The 26,468-nt window shown below is 48.2% G+C and overlaps 3 protein-coding genes across 3 annotated transcripts in view; 2 read left to right on the top strand and 1 right to left on the bottom strand.

Annotated features, from left to right (window-relative positions):
- Nucleotides 1-7,352, bottom strand: part of GABARAPL2 (GABA type A receptor associated protein like 2) — a 28,266-nt gene extending 20,914 nt beyond the window's left edge. Inside the window, exons 1-2 of the mRNA XM_054048623.1 lie at nt 7,188-7,352; nt 6,595-6,650 (exon numbers count right to left, since the gene is read on the bottom strand). Of these exons, the coding sequence (XP_053904598.1) occupies nt 6,595-6,650; nt 7,188-7,221 (90 nt within the window). The 5' untranslated portion in view covers nt 7,222-7,352. The remainder of the gene's footprint in view (nt 1-6,594; nt 6,651-7,187) is intronic.
- A 1,225-nt stretch (nt 7,353-8,577) lies between these two features.
- TMEM231 (transmembrane protein 231) lies at nt 8,578-17,159 on the top strand. The gene is made up of 7 exons (XM_054048622.1): nt 8,578-8,754; nt 10,256-10,425; nt 12,092-12,220; nt 13,652-13,795; nt 14,074-14,155; nt 14,302-14,412; nt 14,841-17,159. The coding sequence occupies exons 1-7, from the start codon at nt 8,613-8,615 to the stop codon at nt 15,005-15,007; spliced, it is 945 nt and encodes a 314-aa protein (XP_053904597.1). The 5' UTR covers nt 8,578-8,612; the 3' UTR covers nt 15,008-17,159.
- Nucleotides 17,160-18,557: 1,398 nt separating this feature from the next.
- On the top strand, nt 18,558-26,044 carry LOC128848542 (uncharacterized). The gene is made up of 2 exons (XM_054048504.1): nt 18,558-23,245; nt 24,197-26,044. Exon 2 carries the CDS (start codon nt 24,438-24,440, stop codon nt 25,515-25,517), a length of 1,080 nt encoding a protein of 359 aa, XP_053904479.1. The 5' UTR covers nt 18,558-23,245; nt 24,197-24,437; the 3' UTR covers nt 25,518-26,044.
- Nucleotides 26,045-26,468: the final 424 nt, after the last annotated feature.

The following is a 26,468-nucleotide window of genomic DNA, read 5'->3' as shown; positions in this document are numbered from 1 at the left end:
CCTTCTCTACAAATTTTCCAATTCTAATTTTTTTTGAGGCGAGGCAACCAGAACTGCATGCAGAATTCAAGGTGTGGGCATACTATGGATTTATATAGTGACACTATGATATTTTCTGTTTTGTCTATCCCTTTCCTAATGGTTACTAACATTCTTAGCTTTTTTGACTACCTCTGCATGTAGAGTGGATGTTTTCAGAGAACTATCCACAATGACTCTAAGATCTTTCTTTAGTGGTAACAGACAATCTCGAACTTGTAATTCTGCAAGTATTTGGGATTGTTTTTCAGTTTGCATTACTTTTCACTTAACACTGAATATCATCTAACATTGTCACCCAGCTTTAATGAGATCCCTTTGTAACTCTTTGCAGTCTGCTTTGGGCCTAATTAGCTTGAGTAATTTTGTATCACCTGCTAATTTCACCACCTCACTGATCACACCCTCTTCGAGATTATTTATGAATATGATGAACAGCATAGGTCCCAGTATTTTAGGGGCTCTACTATTTACCTCAGTTTCCCCCATATATTCCTACCCTTTGTTTCCTCTTTTAACCAGATACTGATCCATGAGAGGATTTTCCCTCTTATCCCATGACTGCTTATTTTGCTTAAGAGCCTTTGGTGTCAGACTTTCTGAAAGTCCAAGTACACTGTATCAACTGGATCATCCCTATGTGCTTGTTGACACCCTCATAGAATTCTAATAGATTAATGAGACACGATTTCCCTTGTGACTGTGGCTTAGTACTGAAGTTAGGGTACTGGCCTGTAAATGCCAGGATTGCCTCTGGAGCCTTTTTAAAACTAGTATTACATTAGCTACCTTCCAGTCATCTGGTACAAAGGCTAACTTTAAGGAATAGGTTATATACCACAGTTAGTAGCTCTGGAATTTCATATTTGAGTTCCTTCAGTACTCTTGGGTGAATACTATCTGATCCTGGTCACTTATTTAATTTTATCAATTTATTCCAAAACTACCTCTATTGACATCTCAATCTGGGCCAGTTCCTCAGACTCGTCACCTAAAAAGAATGGTGCAGGTGTGGGGACTTCCCCTACATCCTCTGCAGCGAAGAGCAATGCAAAAAAATTATTTTAGCTTAAAAATAGTCTCAATGCAGTCTGCAAGCATTTCACCCTGGTGACTGTTTCTTTTAATTTCTATTTGCTAGCTTCCTTGTTTTTTGTGTACTTCCCTTTTGAAGTTAAATGCTACTTTAGTGGGCTTCTTTGGATTTTCCCCCTACAAGGATGTTACATTTAATTACATTATGGTCACTATTACCAACTGGTTCAACTATAGTCACCTCTTGGACCAGATCCTGTGCTCCATTTAGGACTAAATGAAGAACTGCCTCTCCCCTTGTGGATTCCAAGCCAAACTGCTCCAAGAAGCAGTCATTAATGGTGTTTATAATTTTTCTCTCTGCATCCCTTCCTGAGGTTATATCATATTGACTGAGTATATGATAGTTGAAATCCCTCACTATTATTGTATTTTTCTGTCTTTGTAGCCTCTCAAATTTCCCTCAGCATTTCACCATCACCATCCTGGTCAGGTGGTCAGTAGTATATTCCTACTACTATCCTCTTATCGTTCAAGCATGATATTTCTATCCCTAGAAATTCTAATGTACAGTTTGATTCATTTAAGATTTTTTACTTTGACTTTTTCACATGGAGTGCCACTCCTACACAAGCAAAACCTACTCTGTCATTCCTATATATTTTGTACCCTGGTATTACCTTGTCCCCCTGATCATCCTCATTCCACCAAGCTTCCACAATGCCTAGTATATCAAGATCATTATTTAATGCCAAGCACTCTAGTTCACTTACCTTAGTATTCAGACTTCTAGCATTTGTATATGAGCACTTGTAAATCTTGTCAATGTGAGCATGGAGAAAGAAACTCTAGGGAGGAGCCAGCCAGAGACTCCTAGTTAATCCTGAGACATTTAAAGTGTTGTTGGGCTTTAGAGCTAACACCCCAATAAAATAAATAGGGGTCGGCAGGAGTTCACCTCTTGTGAGTCACTGCTTCTGGTTGGGAAGACTCAGGAAGGCAACACTGTACTGGTTGCACTCAAGTTACATCTGGAAAATAATCTTTGCAATGAAGAGAACCAAAAACTTTTTAAAATGTGGGTTAGTCTGGATATGCCATGCAAGCTACATAAACACATCAAGGGGGGCAGATGTTCCACACTGCTGTTCTACCATAAGTTACTGTTAATGCAGGAATCACTTGCTGAAATTTTCTGCTCTGAATAATCCTAGAGGTGAGACTAGGGGCTGTACTAATGTAGCACCACTGCTATAGTGCTGATAGTGAAGATGTTCTATGCCAACAGGAGAGGGCTCTCCGGTCAGCATAATTACTCCACCTCCCTAAGCGGTGCTAGCTGTGTCGGCTGGAGAGTTTCTCCCACCGACATAGTGCTGTCCACAACAGCGCTTAGGTTGGTGTAACTTAAGTCACTCGGAGGGGTGGCTTTTCCAACTCCCCAGTGAATTAAGTTATACTGAAGTGAGTACTAGTGTGTACAAGCCTAGATGATAACACTGGTCTCTTCTGGCCTTAAATTCCATGAACCTGGGAGGTAAGGTTGGGGGGGAAGTAATGGGGGGGGGGGGGGGGGGGGAGAGATGGAAGGATGGCCACAGAAGAAAAGAAAGGAGGATGGTGGGTTGAAGGAGGGTTAGATATCACCTGCAGATGGAGGAAAGGACCTGCCTAATATTGACCCGCTGCTGTCTGCTCCTCCAAGTACCAGACAAGAACAGAGGCGTGACAGGCCTTATAGGGGAAACCAGGGTGTCTTGGAGGGGAGGGGCCTGTAACGGAGGTACCAGTCTCTCTCAGGTGTTTCTACACTGCCCATCACTTTCATATCAGAATGCTGCATAAATATGTTAGATCTGTAGAGTGAGTCACAGAGTCAGCTTCAGAGAGGATTCTGTTCATTCCCTCTTCAGGTTCCAGAAGCTCTACTGTGAGGGGAGGACGGGACAGCTAGTATGAGTTGCTCTCCTTTGCTCTGCCCAGCATAGTAAGAACAGCCTAAAAAAGGGATCAAGTTTCATGCCTTAATTGGTATTTGTGACTTACAATTAAAAAAAAAAAGTGAGGGAGCTTCAGAGGAAATGAGCTGAACAGGCAATCATCAAATGATCCATCCCCTGTCATCACCATAAAGTGGGTGGAGTCATGTTAGATTTACTCACCTGAAGTCAGTTGGGTTAAGATTAAGGTTACTCAATTAAATTCAAAATACTTTGTTGGTACTAACAAGCTATACAAATGGTATCAAAGGTAAGTCCCAGCTGCAGTAGGAATATAACCCCTAGTGACAACTGTCAGTAATGGATCCCACCTGGCTCACCTTCAGATGCTAGCACAGAGGTGGGCAAACTACGGCCCACAGGCCACATCTGGCCTGTGGGACCCTCCAGCCCAGCCCCTGAGCTCTAGCCCCAGGAGGCTAGCCCCCACAGCCTCAGCTCGCTCTGCCATCAGTGCAATGCTCTGGGCAGCGGGGCTGAGAGCTCCTGGGGCAGTGCAGCTGCAGATCAGGGGCCTGACTCAATGCTCTGTGCTGTGCAGTGGCGTGGCTGGCTCCGGCCAGGCGGCATAGCTGTAGTGCTGCTAGCCACTGGTGCTCCAAGCAGAGTGGTAAGGGAGCAGGGGGGGTTGGAGAGAAGGCAGAGGAGTTCAGGGTGGTGGTCAGAGGGCAGGGGTGTGGATAGGTGTCAGGGTGGTCAGAGGGCAGAGAACAGGGGGGTTGAATGCAGGCAAGGGTCCCCAGGGGGCAGTCAGGAAGGAGAGAGGGGACTGGATGGGGTGGCAGGGAGCAGTCAGGGGCAGGGGTTCTGGTGGCAGTCAGGGGACAGGGAGAAGGGGTGGTTGGATGGGGCAGGGGTCCTGGCAGGGCAGTCAGGAATAAGAGGGTTGGATAGTATGGCAGGGGGCCGTCAGGGTTGGGGGTTCCAGGGGCTGTCAGGGGACAGGGAATGGGGGGGTTGGATGGGGCAGGAGTCCCGGGGGGGCCTATCAGGGGGCGAGAAGCAGAAGGGGTTGGATAGGGGGCAGGGCCAGGCCACACCACACCTGGCTGTTTGGGGAGGCACAGCCGCCCGTAACCAGCCCTCCATACAATTTTGGAAACCCGATGCGGCCCTCAAGCCAAAAAGTTTGCCCGCCCCCGTTCTAGCAGGTCTCAATCATACACTGTGACTTTCCTGAAGTGGTCTTTTCCTATTGGGTAAGAGGGCCCACTAATGCCAAACACCAGTGTCCACTACTTCTCAAAGTGAGGGTTTTTCTTTTAAACAAATCACCTGCACCCATGTATCTATTTCAGACTAAATGCTTCTGGAGGCATTTGTGTATTATACAGTACCAAGTGAAATGGCAGTGTTAACTAATTGGTGGTAACTAATATTTAGCTCTTACATAGTACTTTTCATCAGTAAATCTCAAAACATTTTACAAATAAGGTAAGCATCATTATTCTCATTTTATAGATAGAAACTGAAGCACAGAAAGATGAAGTGATTTGACTAAGCAGGAACAGCGCTAGGAATAGAACTCAGGTCTCCTGAGTCCCTGTACAGTACTCTATCCACTACACCACATTGCCTCCCTAATGCCTACTATAGATAAGGCCTAAAAGATCAGCCTCAGGCCTAAGAGAAATATTTGATATGTCAAACATCTGCCCCAGAGGGCAAGTCAATATGTTTGAGATTTAAGCCCCAACAAATGAAGCATTTGCTGAGGATGGAATGTATCAATGCATTTTGGGATTGATTCCCGCCGTTCTTTGTTGCGGGTTGCCACATATCAGAATACCAGCTCTGATGTCTCTCCCAGGGTTGGTTACTAGAAGCTGGTCTGGATAGAATTCTGGCTATCCTTACTTACACAAAGAGACTCAGTCTGGGAGAGGGATACTTGTCAAGATGTGAAGTTGATCACCAGGAGATTGTTGATGGGCTAGGAACTGCACACCAGGAGGCAGTTGGATTGGGAAGGGCAGGTTTAGCTCATAAAGAAGTAGTCAGCGTGGGACAAGCAAGAATAGTATCAGCATGGACTTGAGGAGATTAAGGCGACTGTCAGAATGGAGTTGTGATGTGGGCTTGATGGAACAGTTAGGGGAAGGAGTATACCAATAAGATAAGGGTCACAAGGTTGCTCCCTGGGTTGTCTGATGTGGTTCATTCATGCACTGGGAGGTTGGGGTGGGGAACGGTGTGTCAATATCTGGTACTCAGACAGGATGCAGAGATTTGCTTACAGGTATGTGGCTAGAAGATGTGGAGGTGTTGCTCACCAGGATATGGCATGAGGTGTGGTGATTTAACTCACTAGGATGGTGGTCTCCAAACTTTTTTGATCACACACCCCATCAGTAAAAAATTTTTGAGCACGCACCTCCTGCTCCTGGCGCACCCTGAAGGATCCTCTTTTATACCCCCTAGGATGTGCGCACCCCACTTTGGAGACCACAGCACTAGGACACAGCTAGAGGGGAATCCCTTACAGGGACATGATCTCAGAGGGGAGGGAGAGTCATCCACTACTAAGTGGTCATATGGGCAACTGTGCAGAAAGGGTTACCCACTAAAATCCTGTCAGATTGGGTGCATGAATGGAGAGCTCACCAAGATGTGACTGAATCATAGTTTAAGGCCAGAATGGATCACCAGATCATCTAGTCTGATCTCCTGTATATCATAGGCAACCAACACCCACAAAACCCAATAAATGAAATTAGATCTCCACAGGAGACCAGAGTATTATGTGTCACAGGCAGAGAATAAGAGGAACCAAAGTGCAGCAGTGCCAAAGGCCCCTGCAATGGCAGGGAAATGACTGGACAGAGAAATGGATATGGTACAAGGTGGAGTCTGGCAGCACCTTAAAGACTAACAGATTTATTTGGGCATAAGCTTTCGTGGGTAAAAAAAACACTTCTTCAGATGCATGGAGTGAAAGTTAGATACAAGCATACATCTGTAACTTTCACTCCATGCATCTGAAGAAGTGGTTTTTTACCCACAAAAGCATATGCCCAAATAAATGTTAGTCTTTAAGGTGCCACAGGACTCCTTGTTGTTTTTGTGGATACAGACTAATATGGCTACCCCTCTGATGCATAGTACAAGGTGTCACTCACCTGGATGTAGTCAGGGCATATGAGCATGCACAGAGGGTGAGTCACTGAGATGTGAGCTGGCTAGAGATCAGGCATGGAGGAAGCAGTCACTAGGATGTAGCTAGGTGAGGGCTGCTCCAATGAGATCACTCATTGGGAGGGTGACAGTATTGGGACCAAAACGGTGTCTAGAAGATATTATTTGGGAAGTCGGGGATGGTAGTTACTTACCAGTACATAGGTGGGGGTAGATGGTTGGAGGGTTGTGTTAACAGCTAGAAGCCTATGCCTGCAGGAGGCTACTCATCAAAATGTGATCAGAGCGGTGGGTCGCAGGGCAGAGAGGAAGTTTACTTCACCTGGACAGAGTAACAGGATATGGGGGAGGAAGTGGTGTTACAGGAGTGGCATAAGTTACTCACCGGCACACGGTCTGGGTATTTGGCTCGGATTTTTGCAGACTCTACACATCTGTGCTCTGTAAACAAAACATTTAATTAGAAAAATGACAACATGGCTCACACCATGGGCAACGTAGGGTAGACCTAGGAGGAATAGGAGAGATGAAGGAGACAGGATCACGTAGGAGAATCTTTCCTGCCAGCTCTCTTTCATACCTCCCTATGCTACTTAAGGGACTGAGCTCCTGAGTAACAGCGCTGGGGTCCCCCAGGGATGTGTCTCTACTAAAGATGTGCAATGGATTGGCGAGGGTTGGTGGAAGAGGGTCAGTGCCCTCTGCCTGCGGGGGAAGGGGGGACTGGAGAGAGGAGTATCCCTGCGTGTGGGGGAGGGGGGCAGTGAGAGGGTGAACTAGGGAGGCCTCTGGAGAGATGGTGGCCGAGAGGGGGGCCGTGCTGCGGGCTTTGCGTACGGCACCGCTCGAGCTAGGAGCCTGGTGAGACCTGGGGGCCGTGGGGGAGCAGTGGGTCAGGGCCCTCCTGGGCTCGGAGGGGGCGGGTCAGCAGCGGGGGCAGTGTCCCGACCTAGCGCAGCCCCAGCCCCGCCTCCTTACCCAGCGCATGATCCTCCTTGAACATCCACTTCATGGTGCGGGGCGAAGCGGAGCCAGCGGGGGTCGGTGCCCGGAGGTCCGGCCGGGGGGGTTAGTGCCAGGTCGGGCCGGGCCTGTCACCGTCACAACAACAGCTCGGCGGGCGGGGCTTCCTGCTCACAAGTTCCCTAGCAACCAGGCGAAGGGGCGGGGTTTCCGGCCTACGGTGACCGAGCAACCGGGATGGGGGAAGGGCCCTGACATCCGGGGACCTTGGGCTGGGGTCACGTGGCGCGTACGAAGCTTAAATGCTTTGCGTCTGTTTTGTCGTTCGTGTGTAAGGCCAGGCGCGGTGTGTCTCCCCCCCCCCTCCCCCCGCAGTGAGGCAGCCTGCTCGCCTGGTAACCGTGTCCTCTTTTCGCAGCGCCCTCCCATCGCTCCCGCCGCCCAGCCCGGTCCCCATCCTCCCCCAGCTAGGCGCACCAAACAGCGCCGCTCCTAGACCCCAAGTCAGCCTGCGGTAGTAGGGATAACAAAAGCGTCAACAGCGCTGGCTGCTCCCGGCCCTGGCACGGAGCCCGCGCCTCGGGCCGGCTGTACTGCGAGTCAGTGACCGCCCCGTAACGTCGGCACGGGAGGCGGAAAGCCCTGTGCAAGCCCAGCGCGGGCGAGGCGTTTTCTGTGCCAGTTCGGAACTAGGAAGGAGAGAAGTTTCAGAGTAACAGCCGTGTTAGTCTGTATCCGCAAAAAGAAGAACAGGAGTACTTGTGGCACCTTAGAGACTAACAAATTTATTAGAGCATAAGCTTTCGTGGACTACAGCATCCGAAGAAGTGGGCTGTAGTCCACGAAAGCTTATGCTCTAATAAATTTGTTAGTCTCTAAGGTGCCACAAGTACTCCTGTTCTTCTTTTTGAGGAAGGAGAGAGATTCCCTCGCATTAGCAGGGATCATGGGGTTTGCCTGAGGAGCCCCCTGGCACCGGGTCAGGAACGGGCAGCGATGGCACGACCCGTAGCATTCCCGTCGCCCCTTGTGTGGCTCGTCCCGGAACGGGCCCTTTGGACTGAACCGTAAAGCGCCCGTCCCCGTGAGCCCCTGTCGGGCGGGGAGGGCGGCACTCAGGCCTGCAGCAGCAACCGCCTCCCTCCCGCAAGGCGGCGGGTCTCAGACCCCCGCCAGGGACCCTGGGCACTGCGGGAACGGGAGGGACGCGCGCGGGCCGAATTTGGCAACCAACGCCCGGAAAGGTAGAGGCGGAGCCCCAGGCTTTGCCTCTGGTTCGCTGTTGAGCCCACGGGTGCATTATCATTGGATAAGGTCATACTCATCCCACCCAGCTGGAGGCGGGCACTCTGATTGGTTTGATTTCTTGTCAATCTCAGTCTGTAACAGTTGCCCTGGTAACGGAGTCTGGCTTTGGCGGACGCCTGAGGCCTGCCCGCCATGGCCCAGCTGGAGCTCTTCTCCCACCCCGGGCCCGGCGTCCGCTACCGCGCTGGGCTCTGCTCCACGGCGGCGCTGGGGCTGCTGCTGCTGTGGGCACTCACCTACCTGCCGCCGCTACTAGTAGCGTATCGGAGTCAGGGTGAGCTCCCCGACCGGGGGACAGCCCGGACCCAGCCCACGTCCGGTCCGGTGCCTGGCACCCCCCTCGCCCGGCTTCCAGGCCCTGTTGCCCCTCCCCCCCACTTACCCCCTGGGGGCTCCCCCTCCAGGCCTGCCTGGCCCCAGGCTCCAGGGCTGGAGCCCAGCGAGGAACTTCCCTGGGAACTAAATATCAGGGGGTAGCCGTGTTAGTCTGTAGCCACAAAAACAACGAGGAATCCGATCACACCTTATAGACTAACAGATTTATTTGGGCATAAACTTTTGTGGGTTAAAAAACCCACTTCTTCAGATGCATGGAATAAATGTTAGTCTTTAGGGTGCCACCGGACTCGTTGTTTTTCTTGGAAACTAAGGCACCCAGCCATCCACCCCCAACCTGACACTCCCTGACCCTGGAGGTCTTGCCCTGGGTGCTGACCTACCTACTGAGGCGTGTCAGAGCCACTGCGTGGCAAGGACACCTGTGGCTGTCGGGCCCCAAGGACCCCTGCCTTGCTGGCCACCAGCCCCTCTAGTGCTCCCTTAGGTACTACACCCTCACCCAGCTCTCCAGCAGCACCTCCCTCCACCCTGGACCTCCATGCCCTGCCTACCATCAGTCTCCCAGGAGATGATGTCCCACAGAGCCTCTGAGGCAATGATGCCAATTGGGGTGACCTGGTGCGAGAATAGCGCTGTCAGGTTGGATTATGGCCTTGATTTCTCTCAGGCTTTCTTTTAATTCCACTGAATGAATCTTCCTCAGAACAGACTCCACTCACAGGCAGTGAGTTATATGGGCCCATGGTGCCCGTGCTCCACCAATATTCAGGAAGGTGGTCCTGGTTCCACCAATATTTGGGCTTATATTTTCAGAGCCATTCCATCCATACGATGGACTGGGGCAATCGCCTCAGGTCCTGTGCTTTGGGGGTCCCACTCTTCAGGGGGACGTGGGGTCCAGGGCAGCCTGGGGACTAGCGGGGCGCCTGGCGCTGGCAGCAGCAAGCGACCCAGACCACCCTGCTCTGCCCTGCTCTGCCCCTTCCCTGCCCCCATTCCACCCCTGCCCCCACTTTGCCTATTTCTGTCTTCTGCCTCCTCCCCTGAACAACACCGGGAGCTGGTGGGGTGGGGCGGAGCAGGCTGGGCTGCTCGTTCTGCATGCGCCAGGCCCCCCGCTAATCCCCTAGGCTGCCCTGGACCCCACGTCCCCCTGAAGCGCGGGGCTCGGGGCGGTTGGCCTGGTCTGTCCTATGGATGGGACGGCTCTGCTTGGACCCATTGTGGGTACCACCAAAAATTATACAAACTTGGTGCCCATGACTCCACTAGACTCAGAACGGTCTCATCCCCCAGCTCAGGGCAAATTTTAATTGGGTGAGTGAAACTGTGGAAGGCCAGCAGCAACACCAGGGAGAGGCCTGACCCTCCCAGGGTTCGCTTCTCCTTCACCCTCATTCCCAGCACTGATTCTCCCATTGTTTCTCTACTTGCAGGACTTTGGCTGAAGCAAAGTACCTACATGGAGCAGCCCACAGTACAGTTTCAGTATGAGGTGCTGCTGGTGGCTACGACTGGAGCTGACCCAGGCAGCTTCCTGGCTTGGAGCACATTTCCAGCCTTCAACCACCTCCAGGAAGACCAACTGCGAGTTCCACTCATCTCGGTAGGTTACCTACTATGGGGTGGGGTGGTAAGTGGGTGCCAATTGGGATGCCCTGTTGTTTTAATTATCTGTGTTTGGGGTTCGTGTCAGTTGCCCCACACAGCAGCTTGGGAAGCCTCCAGTGATGAGGGAGGTGGTGACACCAAGTAAAAGGCCCTTATGGGCTGCGGGGATATGTGCAGACCATGAGGCTATATATGATGCAGTAGAGAATGAAAGAGGAAGACATGAGGGAAGGAGGTACAGAGCTAAAATAAGCTGGTAAGATATAATTAGAAAAACATTAAAGAGAGAATGAATGGAGAATGCTGAACAAATAGCTGCATTGGATAAAGGGAAAATAGACACTGGAAGAGATCTAAAAAAGAAATGTCGCAAGGGATTGTGTAGAGTGTCTTTTGGTTGGCTATTTGATAGTGGTTTCAGCTTCTAACCTCCTGATAGTAGTGCCCAAGTGCCTTGTTCTGATTTCAGTGGCAAACTGTTCTACCTGACAGTCTTGTGAGAACATAGAAAATTAGGGTTGGAAGAGACCTCAGGAGGTCATCTAGTCCAACCCCTTGTTCAAAGCAGGACCAACCTCAACTAAATCATCCCAGCCAGGGCTTTGTCAAGCTGGGCCTTAAAAACCTCTAAGGATGGAGATTCCACCACCTCCCTAAATAACCCATTCCAGTGCTTCACCACCCTCCTAGTGAAATAGTGTTTCCTAATATCCAACCTAGACCTCCCCCACTGCAACTTAAGACCATTGCTTCTTGTTCTGTCATCTGCCACCACTGAGAACAGCTTAGCTCCATGCTCTTTGGAACCCCCCTTCAGGTAGTTGAAGGCTGCTATCAAATCCCCCTCACTCTTCTCTTCTGCAGACTTAAATAACCCCAATTCCCTCAGCCTCTCCTCATAAGTCATGTGCCCCAGCTCTCTAATCATTTTCGTTGTCCTCCGCTGGACTCTCTCCAATTTGTTCACATCCTTTCTGTAATAGGGGGCCCAAAACTGGATGCAGTATTCCAGATGTGACCTCACCAGTGCCAAATAGAGGGAAATAATCTCTTCCCTTGAGCCCCTGGCAGCGCTTCTACTAATGCAGCCCAATATACCATTAGCCTTCTTGGCAGCAAGGGCACACTGTTGACTCGTATCCAGCTTCTTGTGCACTGTAATCCCCAAGTCCTTTTCTGAAGAGCTGCAGCTTAGTCAGCCATGGTCAGATTCTTCCATCCTAAGTGTAGGACTCTTGTTGGTCCTTGTTGAACCTCATTGGATTTCTTTTGGCCCAATCCTCCAATTTTTCTAGGTCACTCTGGACCCTATCCCTACCCTCCAGCATATCTACCTCTTCCCCCCAGCTTAATGTCATTTGCGAACTTGCTGAGGGTGCAGTCCATCCCATCATCCAGATCATTAATGAACCGAACATTGAACTGTAGAGTCCTGTCATTTCGCTAGTCTGCTTGTTGTGAGTTCAAGGCAAAATGGATGCTTAGCAAAATGGATGTAGCATTATAAGGATATATCTTTTTTTCCCCCTGCACATGTAGTCTGTTCATCTTGAGATTCTTTTTTTAGTGTCTGCTTGCTGTAATTAACTTCCAGATATCTGCCTGTAATAAGAGACCATTACCAAGCCATGCATTTCTGATAAAGTTCTTGTATCTTATAGACTAGAGAAGAAGACAAGAATCATGATGGCAAAATGGACCAATTACATTTTAAATTAGAGCTTCCTCTACAATCTACAGAACAAGTACTTGCTGTCCAGCTAATTCTGACTTTCTCCTACCAATTACATGTGAGTAGCTCAGATTCTGTTAATGAGGTGGCCCTATCGCAATGCTATTTGAGTGCCCAGTGTGACATTCCTGTAGCAATAATGTAATAGATAATAAAAAAGATCATTATTTACATTTTTATTAAGTCTGCTGTATGTCAGGACTAACTAAATCAATGTTTGATTTTTCTTCCTACTTTCCAAACAAAGGGACATCACCTTTGGTTACTCCTGACTGAGCTTTATGGTGCGTATGTCACCAGACTGCTTGAACTCTCCAAGGCAGTAGTACAGTGCAGGGGACAGAAAGAATGCATGGCACTGTGTGAATGCCAGTGTAGCTATGGGGTTCTGGTGGGCACTGAGAATATGCAAGAGTTTGTTAGAAAAGGATGCTACATACTTACATTCCCTTATCTTCTTGCCATACCTAGTGAAATGTCAACCTCTAGGGGTGACAGTGGCAGCCATTTTAGCAAATATTCTTACCACTTTTCCATATGTTCTTAGATTTTAGAGCCAAGTGTCCATTGTGATCTACTTGAACCTCCAGCATATCACAGTCCAGAAAAAAAAGAGATCTCTCGTTTCTCTAGTTGCACCTGTTCCTGCACATGCACCTCTCCTGAAATGGGAGAACAAGCTTTGGCAACTTGCTGGAACTAATCCTTAGATCAGGTGAAGGCTACACCTGCCACAGTGAGGTTTCAGTAGGTGTTAAGATGAGGAATAATTGTAAAGCATTGTGTTGGACACAAGACGACACAGGAAATGGCATATTTTGTTAGGGATAGGTCAGATTTTGTTTTTTTTCTGGTGCTTATTGCCAACTGCAGAGAAGAAGACTTAAGCTTGCGTAGCAGCGCGGCCTGGGAGTCCTTTACCATAACTTTATATTTCCTTATTTTCAGCGGTTTAAGTATAGGTGCGCTACCAGTCAACCTTAATTGTATGTTAACAAAGGTTGGGGGGTTTTGGGCAATTATTAATATGTGGAAGGTTCTGAAATTCTTTGTGCTTTGCCCTTATAATAAATTAGTGTAGGAATCTTCCAGTAGGTTACATGGCCAAAAAGGGCCAAGGAGCCATCTACTTCAGCTCACCCTTTGGGTAGGAATTCCTGCTTCTCAGCATGCATATCCCATGATGAGCATTTTTAAAGTATTTATCTCAGATGAATTTACATTTGCTTAATCATTGCTGTAGAAACTATTTGGGGGGAAGTTCTATGGACTGTGTTTATACAGGAGGTCAGACTAAAAGATGATCACAATGGTCCCTTCTGACCTTGGAATCTCTGAAGCCTCATGTCTAAAATTATCTGACACTAAAATTTAAGAGCTAAGAAGATGTAAAATAAAACCCATACAGAAATTCTCCAGATTTATAAAGGTAGAAGTTTTTTTGGAAAGTTTCACTATATTCAGTTGTATCTACTGTTCACTGTTTCAGAGGATGTCAACATTTGTGATGCAGAGCATGGCTTTTATCCAGTCGTCCTCCCCTATTCCAGGGTCCCAGCTTTATGTGAACGGAGACCTGAAATTGCACCAGAGGCAGTCACTTAGCCATTGTGGAGTAGACATCAGATACAATGTGAGGAGAACCTGTCTCCCTTTTTCTTCTCATTAATCTTTCTGCATCAGTGATGACCAGAATTACCCCTACCCAGAATTTCTAAACTAAGGTGTGCTTGCTGAGCTGGAGGGTGGGAGAAGGTCCTGTGGCTTCCAAGCCATTCAGACCAAGGACTGGGATTATTTATCTTTACAGACAGAACCACTTTGTGTAAAAAAAATTGGGTAAAAGCAACTTTCTGGAGAGTGGGGCATGAAGGTTTTATATTGGCATTAAAGTATCACCTTGTGTAACAGGTATCTGTGATCAATGGCACCAGCCCTTTTGCAAGTGACTACGATCTCACTAACATCATTGCAGCATATCAAGATAGAAATGGTAAGTCTGAACTAATGGCTACCAATCCCAGGACAGTTTATATGTGACTACATATAACAATGTTTGGTGGCTGTTCTCTGAGGATTTGTGTTTTCGGTGTCAGTTTGAAAGGCCCCTTAAGAACTTTCATTCTTTTTTCATTGCAGTAACAACAGTTCTTTCTGATTCCAACCCTGTTTGGTTGGTAGGAAGAGCAGCAGATGCGCCATTTGTGATTAATGCCACTATCCGTTACCCAGTGGAAGTTATTTTATATCCTTTAGCAGTTGTGTGAACTCCAGTGAGGTAACAAGGTATTTAACAATGTTCTGCACTTAAAATACAGTGTCTGTCCCACTTCATCTGTATGTAATATCAAAGGAGTGGAAAGGTTACTAAACTTTTCTTGGTAAATATGTAGATCCTAAGGTGCAGCAACTTGTGCTCGGAACATTAATGCAGTTTTAGAAACCTGTTCTAGCTCTGTTATGGCTCCATCTTCTAGTGGTTCTCTTATGAAAAGGATGTTCAATTCCCTTAGTCCAATTTTTTTTCTCGATTTATTTCTAACCTCTTCCTTCTCTAGATATACATACATACATCTATTCAGTTGTGCTGCATTTAATTTTAAGTTTTCAAGTTTTGTTGGTGTAATAGAAGTTTCAGATGCTTCTTATGTAATGCTCCTTGACTCTTACTACATATCAGCCAGGTTTCTGGGAAATGATCAAATTTGCCTGGATCCAGTATGTTAGTATCCTACTTATCTTTCTTTGGGTGTTTGACAGGATAAAAATCTTCGTGTTCCAGAATCAGGTGCTGACCACAATACCAGTGTTGCCAGTTTCCTCTTATAAACAGCACCAGTCCTGAGAAAATACCTGAAATGACTTTAAAGAGACTTAGGATAAGAGAGTCTACTTAATTTTCATTCTCTTTAGAATTCTTGTATTTCTGAAGATGGGGAACTTCGTAAGTTACATTCTGGATCATGTTCTGTTAATGCTACAACAGACTAGAGTGTCTGGACATTTTTATTTCTTTGTATTTAGTAGCCCTCTCGTTGCTGTGAGAGAGCATTGCTTTGGGATTGTGTGCTCTCACGTTTTTGACAGTTCAAAAAGAATGTTATCTTTTGCAATATGACTGCATTTCAAAAGCCATGCAAGCCAATATGGCACCTGTTCTGCTGAAATCTATACCACCTTTGGCTGATCAGATATGCTTTTAATTTGGCTAAAATACACAATATAATAATTGAAAGCCACATGGTAACAATAATTGTGTAAACTACTTGTACTGTCTTAGTTTTGTATATAAGGGCACCACTAATCAGTTCTGAAAACTGAAGTTCTATCAAGCCTTTCACTGTGTTGAGGAGTGGGAATGGGAGGGGAGAGATTTTAAAAGAATGGGGAAGAGGCAAAGGCACACTTCCCAAGAGTTTGTGGTTCCACGTATGCTTTCATTGACCTGATACATGTTCCAAAATCATGAACAGGCAACAGTCCTGTCACTTTCTGTGTTGCTCCTTTGTTTTGAGGACAGATGTGAATTAGGTTTTATTAAATGCCAGATATTTTGAAAATGCAATATTAGGTGTCATTTTTTCATTGGATGATGGGCAGACTTAAAGTTGATGTGGGAACATTAATTATCATTTTGGGACTTTATTATTTATTTGTATTACCATAGCACCTAGTCATAGTCCGGGACCCTATTGTGGTTGGTGCTGTACAAGCACAGGACAAAAGGACTGTCCCTAACCAAAAGTACAATTTAAAGTATGATAATTGACAAATGGATACTAACAGATAGATGAATGCAAGGAAACAGTGAGACTGTACTGGCCAGCGTGATAGGCAGTGGTAGCAGTTCACCAATAGTGCAGCCATTGTTTGTTTGTTGGCATCATGGCAAAGGAGAGTCTTTTAAGGAGGAAGTTAAAAGCGGTTAATGGGGTAGCTTTATGACTGTTTACTGGAGGCATCTCTCAAGCATGAGGAACATCATGGGGTGGGGAGAGCACGAAGGTGTTTGCCTGAAAATGTAACAAGTGGCGATGGAGGGAGGTATAAATGGCCAATTAGAGGAGACAGTCAACATCTTGATCGTGAATTAGAAATGATAGCTAGGATGAGCATAGGCCATTAAAAGCCTTGAAAGTGAATATAAGCAGCTTATGTTTGGTGCAATAGAGAAGGGGGAGTCAGTGGAGGGATTCAAAGAGAGTAGTTACAGGGTCAAAGCAACAGCATTCTGAATGGAGATGAGCAGGGCAAGATTGCATTTGTCAAGGCCAGAGGAAAGGATGTTTCAGTAATCAAGATGCAGGACTGGATAAGAGTTTTAGCTGTGTGAATCGATAAGAAAGACCATATGTTAGATGTTATGCAGAAAGAATCAGCAAGACTTAGATATAGCCTGGATTTGAGGACCTAGAGAGGTCTGAGTGGAGAGGAGAATGAGGGTGGAATACTGGTTCTGCACTTTGGCTAGCAAAAGGGTATCCAGGAACCTGACATACCAGGGTACAATCCCGACTAAAGAGCAGGTATGTCACCCTTTCCCTGCACTCTTGGGTGCCTTACAATGTCTTGCTGAAGTAGTTCCCACCTGGGCCACTCTCAAACAGCCTTCCAGCATGCAAGCCACCCCCTGAGTGTCTGTCTGTAACAGCAGCCTGCCAGCCACACTTGGGTTACATTCTGGCTCTCACCAGCCTTGGATGTACTGCAGGGTGACCCCAACACACCCTGTCCCAGATTTCTCCCCTAGAAATATGTCCTGTACTCTCCAGCCCTCTCCTGTACAGTACAAAATATTTTAAGTCCAGAAATACTATATCAGCTTATTATCTCAAATGGTTATTCAGGCACTTCAGTTTAAACACACTGGATAAGATAAAACAGTAAACCAAGTTTATTAACTGCAAAGAGGTAGATTTTAAGTGAGTGTAAGTAATGAGGCATATACAAGAAAAACAAAGATAAAATGTTTAATAAAACCTAACTAATAAACTGTATCAGATTCAAGCAAAGTTTCTTACCACATGCTTTCAGCAGTCTTTCTGACCAGAACATGTCAGTCAGGATCCCTCCCCCAGAGACGAACAAATGCTTCCTTTGTTGTTTCAGGTGGCGTGAATGCAATGGGCAGGAAGAGAGAGGGGGGTGTCTTAGGGTGTTTTACCCTCCTTTTTATAGTTTCAGTTTCTCTCTTGAAAAACATTTCCAGCTGGGCACCAGGAGACAGCCTATGTGGAAGGATGTTCCCTGATGGGTTTTTCTCACCTGTATGAGTTTTCTTTGTTTCCCTTCCTGCTTGATGACTGTTTACTACTTAAATGCAAATTAAGCAGAACAGACATTCCTTTGTTTAGGACAGATGTTTGCCAACCTCAGTTTGGGCAGGGCTGTGGGGCTTGGAACATGTGTTAAGAACATCATACAGGGAAATCTTACATCTTTACATACAGTGTTGCCACACAGTATCAGAATAATAGTGCCCAGCACATTATGAGTTTCATATGATACCTTAAAAGACATGCTTCATGCAAAAATTATTACAATAGTGTGTAGGGTTGAACACGGCTATATTCTGTCATACTGGAAAAGGGATTCAGTGGAGTGCTAAGTTAGGCTGAAGTCAGGCAGGAGAGGGTCTAGGATGGAATTGGAGGAAAGGAATTTCAGACAGTGATTGTAAACTGTTACCTATTAGCTCTGTGTTCTTGGGGAACCAGGGTGCAGTACCCAGCCTGCCTGACTCACAAAAGACCTTCCTCCCCCCAAAGCCGATCAGAAGGAAGATTTACAAAAAGCAATGAAAAGTCAGTGGGAGACACACCTAAATCCCTCCGGACAAGGGTAACAGGATTACAGAAACTCCCCTAGCCTCATTTGCATCTAAGGTGGGACAGGGAGGCATCCCCATTAGCGAACAGAGATTCCAAGGCAAGAACCGCATGGAACTCTGGAACCAGAAAAGCAGGGAAGCACTGCATGATGGGGGATCTCTGCTCCAGATGTTAATGAACCCATGCCTGCACACACCCAGCTCAGTGGTTATCAGACCAATTCTAGTAATCTTCTATTGGTATCTAAAATACTGAAGCTGCGTAACTGCATTGTGAGCTCCCTGGAAGGAACACCACCCATAGCCAGGAATGATCAGTTCCTATTGTCTAGCCTGAACAAAACAACTTTGGTATACTCCCTTACAGGGCCGGCTCTAGGTTTTTTGCTGCCCCAAGCAAAAAAAATTTTGGCTGCCCGCCCCAGCCCTGGGCTCTCATCCTCCCTGCCACCCCAGCCCTGGGCTCTTCTCCCCCCCCCCCCCTCCCCCGCACTCCCTGCCGCCCCACCCCTGGGCTCTCATCCTCCCCGCCACCCCAGCCCTGGGCACTTCTCCCCCCCCCCGCACTCCCTGCTGCCCCAGCGCTGGGCTCTCCACCCCGCACCCCTGGGCTCCCCCCCACCAGTGCTGACTCCACCTGCTCCCCCCTCTCCTCCAGCTGGTCCGGCGCTGGCAGGGTCAGGGTAAGCAGAGGGGCTTCCAGGCCGCGCCTCAGCCCAGGGTCCCTCCAGCCAGGGCTCCCGCCTCCAGGACCGTCAGGGACCCAGGAGGGCAGAACCATTGGATCACCCGGCAGAGGGCTGAGGAGCTGGGGCAGGGTAGCCCCAGAGGAAGTGGAGCCCCGGAGAGCGGGACGCGGGCCGTGCACGGCAGCGCCCCGCCCTCTATGGCCCCGCTGCTGCTGCTGCTTCTGGCCGCCCTGCTGCAGTCCCTGGGCGGCTTGGGCTGCTTCGCCCAGCCCCGGCTGCGGCTTGGGGGGGCGGCTCCATGTGCCCTATGGAGTGGCCCCCAGCCCGAGTGTCCCCCGCTCAGAGCCAGCCTGGCCCAGCCACAAGGTGTGGTGTTGCTCTCCCGCGAAGCGCAGCGGCCCCAGGGCGCCCCACATGCACGACACACTGCTGATGCCAGGGCCGGCTCTAGGCTTTTGCCACCAGAAGAAAAAGGAAAAAAAAAAGACGGCCAGAATGCTGCCCTTGAAAATATGCTGCCCCAAGCACGTGCTTGGTTTGCTGGTGTCTAGAGCCGGCCCTGCTCCCTTAGGCCATCAGTTTACCCATAAACAGATCTCGTATTCGCCCTTGAACCATTGTTCTTTCCCTACAAAAATCCCTACCCATGCTCAAGTAAGTGTTCTGATGCCTGGATCCAAAATCTGCATCAGTTCCATTGGAACTTCTTCATCTCCTGACTGATCGTGCTGGGGGCTCTGCCTGTCTCCAGCACTCCGGACCCTCAGCTACCACCACCCTCTCTCTCTCGCCTTCTGACCCTGACTTGTGTGATCAGTTATAGTTTTCTAAATCTGACATTTATAATCAAATTTAAGTTAGATTTAATATTATAACTGTTTTGTTTGGCTTCCCTTTGGTTATTACCTGGCAATAAATAACTTTATGGTTAAGCTGGCTGCTTCTCCCCCCTCCCGGCTGTTTTTTGGCTTCCTCATTCGCGCTGCAGCAACGCTCCTCGTACCTAAGCTAAAGATCCCTGCAGCGCCCAAAAATCCTGTGGGTTTGCTCATCAAGTGGGTTACTACCAGAACAATTGTAACGTGAAAGTAGGGATAGGGATGTGCTGAACCTGGGGCATATGAGGGTGGCAGCTTGGAAGTGCTGCTCGACCCAGCCTGCTCAGGCGTATTCTATTTCAGTGTGGTGCCCATGGCATATTAGGGTGACAACTTGGAGGTGCTGTTCGACCCAGCCTACTGAGTCCAGGGACAGATAAGGGGTCAGCTTGCGAGTGCAGATTAACCCGGTCCACTCCTACGCACTCTGTTAATGTGTATGGGTGTCTGTTCATCTGATTCTGGGGTTGGAAGAACCCAGCCCTGGGGAACCTAGGTCCTGCAGGATAGCTTCATTGGGAGGGAACTTGCAGAAGTAGAGCTCTGTATGAGAACACAAGTGACACAAGCAGTACATTGATAGAATTACAGAACCTCCCCCCCAGAAGAGTAACCATAATAAATGAGCGTACCCCAAAGTAACGGGCAAATCTGGTAACAAAACAGTGCTTTCAGTGAGCTTTGAGGTGAAAAGGAGAGGGGAAATGGGGCAAGTAAAGGGGTTAGAGGAGGAGAGACAAGTGGGGTCAAGGCTGTTTATTTTTATTTATTAAAGATGAGACTAAAGTGTACTTGTATTATAAGGTGAGTGAGAGATTAAGGAGAAGAGTAAGGTAGCAGATGGAAGGGGGCATGAGGGAGTTTAGGAGATGGGCTGGAGTCACTGGGGCAAGTAGAGAGGTTAGAGGAGGAGAGCAGATGAGAAATTTCTCTGTCTATGACCTGGGAGAGGGAGACAAGAGTTGTAGGGGATCATACATCGCATCTTATTTTGCCAGTTTTCTCTTGGAAGAAATCAGCAAGATCCTATGCAGAGAGAGAAATGGAGGCAGGAGTGAAGCATGGAGAGAATCAACAACCATATCGATGGCAGGGAGGAACGGACTGAGAACGGACAAGAAGTTAGTGCTGATGGACTGGAAGTCACAGAAAGTCAGAGTGATGGTGTGTGAGGAAGGGGGGAGATGGGTGGTGCAACAAGAGGCCACATGGCTGGAGAGGGAGGATCTCAGCAGCAGAGGGACTGGAGAGAGAGCAGTGCTTGGTGAAGAGCATGTCAAGTGAACAACTTTTGGTGAGTGGGAGAACTGAACCGGGGCTGCTTGGTCTTCCCTGCTTGCAGAGCTGTCCCTAGGGTATGGCTAATCAGAGCGACTGCCCCAGGCCCCGCACTTTGTGAGGTGGATGGGGAGGTGATGCAGGAAGTGGGCGGGGGGGTGAGCGAGGAGAAGCCCCCCTACCAACCTCCCCCTCCGCCCAGCACCTTCTGCCCGCCGGCGGGCCCCACCGATCAGCACCTCCTCCTCCCTCCCAGCACCTACCACTGATCAGCTGTTTCGTCTGAAGGTGCTGGGTGGGAGGGGGGAGGAGCGAGGGCACTGTGCACTCTGGAGAGAGGGTGGAAAGGGGCGGGGGTGGAGCCTTGGGGAAAGGGATGGAGTGGGGTTGGGGCCTGGGCGGAGATGGGGGGAGCACCTCCTGGCAGATAGAAACTCGGCGCCTATGTCCTGGGTCCCACACCCTCTAGGGATGCCCCTGCCTACTTGGTCTCCTCTTAGTTCTCAGCTTCTTCTGGGCTACCTGTAAGTCTCTCTGCTTTGGGATAGAGCACTGAGTCCTCTCAGAGTCTCAGTTTCTCTGGACTACCTTCCAGCGTTCCCTGCTTTGGCAGAGAGCCTTGACTCCCAGGCTGCTTCAGTGAAGTCCCCTGCTTTTTCCAGACCCTACTTCAGGGCCTCCATGTGGTTTCTCTACCAAACTCTGTTCTCTGCCTTTTTATGAGTCCCAGATGCTGATCAGGCTGTCTCCTGACCTCAGTAGGTATGTCTGTGACAGTGCACCCCATAAGGCTTCATGGAACTATGCTTATGAATGTATATATATATGACATAACTGGAATATGTTTTATGCTAAATATGCCATGTAACATAACTCTGTAAAGGTTATGATCTACTGAATCTATTCATCCTATTTGTATGCATGTGTCATTGTTGTATTCAAAGTTAGGAATATTGGCTGTGTACTTGCTTGATTTCTAAGTAGTCTTAGTAAAGCATTTGGTCAGCTTCTTGAGAAAGGAATGTGCAAATTAAGTGCCCAATCAAGAAACACTTAAAGGACAATGAATCTTGGAAGGCTCCAATCCACATAAGAAGTCTACCTGAGGATGTTCACGGTAGCATGTAAACAATGGCTGCTGCCTGTAAAAACTGAGTCACGCATGGACATGTGACTTGCCCATGTGACTCCAAAACTCCATCTTGGAGCTGGACTTTGCATAGGAGAGAGGAGGGGGTCTCCACCCACAAGAGAAAGTCTATTTAAACCCCTGGGAGACCCCTCCATTTTGTCTTCAGCTGGCTAAAAAGATAGCCTCTCCACCCCCAGGGATACCTGAAAGAAACTGGAACAAAGGACAGTAACTAAGGAAACTTACTGGAACACCACTGAGGGTGAGATTTTGTTTGTATTCAGTTTTCTTACTGTATTAGACTCAGACTTGCATGTTTTATTTTATTTTACTTGGTAATTCACTTTGTTCTTTTGATCCCAAAGGACCAGCTACACTCCCAGGTCAATATATAACTTAGATCTTACCCAAAAATTACGCTGATGCCAGTCCTTTAGTATTTAAAATGTTAAAGTTTATTTATAAAAAGAAAGAAAGGTGAGTTAAAATTGATTAAAGGAATTAAATACATACTGTAACTTGCAAAGTTTTTGGTTTAGGCTTGTAGCAGTGATGGAATAAACTGCTGCCTTGATAAGTTTCTGGTTGCTTTCAAATCATTGGAAGGACCTCAGTCCCTTAGTTAGAATGCTTCCATTAGTATAAGTTCATAGTTTAGAGGTTTGAGCAGGAAAGAGGCAAAATGGAGGTGTTTCCAGGACCTTTTATAGCTTCTGCCATGTGGAGGGAAACCCATTGTTTTAAACAAAGCCCTTAGCACAGCTAGTGGAAAATTACAGGTAAAAGATGGGAGTTTTGAGTGACATGGGCAAGTCACCTGTCATGCCTGATTTTGCTTAGTTATAGCAGGAAGCCATTACCTATACTTCAGACAGTACATTTGCAGGACAGTCCATTCAGTGTAGATTGGCATCTCCCATAGTCCATTGTTAGTTAACTGTTTCTTGATGAGCCATTTAATTTGAATAGTCCCTCCAAGATGTGCAAGCTAAATACCGTGTGGGGCATTACTCCAGGAGCAAACATTTGAAATTCAGGTATAGAGCCAATACTTATAACTTCAAATACAAAAATGATACATGCATGCAGATAGCATAATCATAACCTTTTCATAGACATCTTACATGCCACATTTTGAATCAGATTTGTTGCAAATAAATAACAGTGGCTGCACCAATGATCGATATGGTCATATTTTAATCAGATAACGTCTCAGCTTGGACAGGATGTTTCCACTTGTACAGAGCCCTACTCCACCATGGAGACTGAACTTAGGGTATGTCTACACTACGAAATTAGGTTGAATTTATAGAAGCTGGTTTTATAGATATTGGTTTTATACAGTCGATTGTGTGTCCCCCCACATAAAATGCTCTAAGTGCATGAAGTCGGCGGACCGCGTCCACAGTACCAAGGCTAGTGTCGACTTCCGGAGCGTTGCACTGTGGGTAGCTATCCCACAGTTCCCGCAGTCTCTGCCGCCCATTGGAATTCTGGGTTGAGATCCCAATGCCTGATGATGCAAAAACAGTGTCGCGGGGGGTTCTGGGTACATGTCGTCAGGCCCTTCCCCCACCATCAGAGCAACAGCAGACAATTGATTCGCGCCTTTTTACCTGGGTTACCTGTGCAGACAACATACCACGGCAAGCGTGGAGCCCACTCAGCTCAGCGTCACCATATGTCATCTGGGTGCTGGCAGACGTGGGGCTGCATTGCTACACAGCAGCAGCTCCTTGCCTTTTAGCAGTGAATGGTGTATTACGATTGGTATCTGTAGTCGTCGTCGTACTCCTCAGTGACTACAATCAGAGGCACCTGGGAAAGTTCTTCAGCAGATTCCTCTAAGAAATACTGCACCAAACTTTCCACTCTGGGTATCTGATTCTTGACGATGATGGCTATCAATCATAGTACATCATTTTCTGCCAAGCACCCAGAAGATGCCGATGGCTATCAGTCATGCTGCACCGTCTGCTGCCAGCTTAAGATGTAAAAAATAGATGGACCAGATTTGTTCTGTATTCATTTGCTTCCCCCTCCCTCTGTGAAATCAATGGCCTGCTAAACCCAGGGTTTTGAGTTCAATCTTTGGGGGGCCATTCTGTGTGACAGTTGTTTGTGTTTCTCCCTGATGCACAGCCACCTTTGTTGATTTTAATTCCCTGTACCTGTACGCTATGTCATCAGTCGCCCCTCCCTCCGTCAGTTTCACACCTTTTTTCAGACCAGTCGCCATAGCACTGGGATCATGGAGCCCACTCAGATCATCGCGGCAATTATGAACACCACGCGCATTGTCCTGGAGTATATGCAGAGCCAGGACATGCCAAAGCAAAACCAGGACCAGCCAAGGAGGTGATTGCAACGCGGCGACGAGAGTGATGAGGAAATTGACATGGACATAAACCTCTCACAAAGTACGGGCCCCAGCAACGTGCAAATCATGGTGTTACTGGGGCAGGTTCATGGCATGGAATGCCGATTCTGGGCCCGGGAAACAAGCACAGACTGGTGGGACCGCATCGTGTTGCAGGTGTGGGACGATTCCCAGTGGCTGCGAAACTTTCGCATGCGTAAGGGCACTTTCATGGAACTTTGTGACTTGCTTTCTTTCCCCTGCCCTGAAGCGCCAGAATACCAGGATGAGAGCAGCCCTCACAGTTGAGAAGCAAGTGGCAATAGCCCTGTGGAAGCTTGCAACGCCAGACAGCTACCGGTCAGTCGGGAATCAATTTGGAGTGGGCAAATCTACTGTGGGGGCTGCTGTGATTCAAGATGCCAGGGCAATCAAAGACCTGGTGATATCAAGGGTAATGACTCTGGGAAACATGCAGGTCATAGTGGATGGCTTTGCTGCAATGGGATTCCCAAACTGTGGTGGGACGATAGATGGAACCGATATCCCTATCTTGGCACCGGAGCACCAAGCCACCGAGTACATAAACCACAAGGGATACTTTTCAATGCTGCTGCAAGCCCTGGTGGATCACAAGGGACGTTTCACTAACGTCAACGTGGGATGGCCGGGAAAGGTACATGATGCTCGCGTCTTCAGGCACTCTGGTCTGTTTCAAAAGCTGGAGGAAGGGACTTTCTTCCTGGACCAGAAAATAACCGTTGGGGATGTTGAAACGCCTATCGTTATACTTGGGGACCCAGCCTACCCCTTAATGCCATGGCTCATGAAGCCGTACACAGGCAGCCTGGACAGTAGTCAGGACCTGTTCAACTATAGGCTGAGCAAGTGCCGAATGGTGGTGGAATGTGCATTTGGACGTTTAAAAGCGCGCTGGCGCAGCTTATTGACTCGGATAGACCTCAGCGAAACCAATATCCCTATTGTTATTGCTGCTTGCTGTGCGCTCCACAATATCTATGAGAGTAAGGGGGAGACATTTATGGTGGGGTGGGAGGTTGAGGCAACTCGTCTGGCCGCTGATTACGCGCAGCCAGACACCAGGGCGGTTAGAAGAGTACAGCAGGGCGCGGTGTGCATCAGAGAAGCTTTGAAAACCAGTTTTGTGACTGGCCAGGCTACGATGTGAAACTTCTGTTTGTTTCTCCTTGATGAACCCTCTCCCCTCCCCCCCCCCGCCGGTTCACTCTACTTCCCTGTAAACCAACCACCCTCCCCTCCCCTCCCCCCTTTGAGCACTGCTTGCAGAGGCAATAAAGTCATTGTTATTTCTCATTCATGCATTCTTTATTAATTCCTCACACAACTAGGGGGATAATTGCCAAGGTAGCCCGGGATGGGTGGGGGAGGAGGGAAGGAAAAGGACACACTGCAGTTTAAAATTTTAAAACTTTAACACTTATTGAAGGCCAGCCTTCCAATGCTCGGGCAATCATCTGGGGTGGAGTGACTGGGTGGCCAGAGGCCCCCCACACCATGTTCTTGGGCATCTGGGTGAGGAGGCAATGAGACTTGGGGAGGAGGGCTGTTGGTTACACAGGGGTTGTAGCGGTGGTCTCTGCTCCTGCTGCCTTTCCTGCAGCTCAACCATATGCTGGAGCATATCAGTTTGATGCTCCAGCAGCCAGAGCATCGACTCTTGCCTTCTGTCTGCAAGCTGACACTACCTATCATCTTCAGCCCGCCACTTGCTCTGTTCAGCCCGCGATTCATCCCGCCACCTCTCCTCTTGTTCATATTGTGCTTTTTTGCACTGTGACATTGACTGCCTCCACGCATTCTGCTGTGCTCTTTCAGCGAGGGAGGACATCTGGAGTTCTGTGAACATATCATCCCGAGTCCGCCATTTTCTCCTTCTAATCTTCGCTAGCCTCTGCGAAGGAGAAACATTTGCAGCTGGTGGAGGAGAAGGAAGAGGTGGTTAAAAAAGACACATTTTAGAGAACAATGGATACACTCTTTCACATTACATTTTGCTGTTCACATTACACAGCACATGTGCTTTCATTACAAGGTCGCATTTTTCCTCTTATATTGAGGGCCTGCCGGTTTGGTGTGAGAGATCACTCACGCAATGCCA

The sequence above is a fragment of the Malaclemys terrapin genome, chromosome 14, assembly GCF_027887155.1.
Source record: "Malaclemys terrapin pileata isolate rMalTer1 chromosome 14, rMalTer1.hap1, whole genome shotgun sequence".
NCBI lineage: Eukaryota > Metazoa > Chordata > Testudines > Emydidae > Malaclemys > Malaclemys terrapin.
The sequence above is the reverse complement of the archived record's forward strand: the minus strand, read 5'-3'. Positions and strand labels throughout refer to the sequence as shown.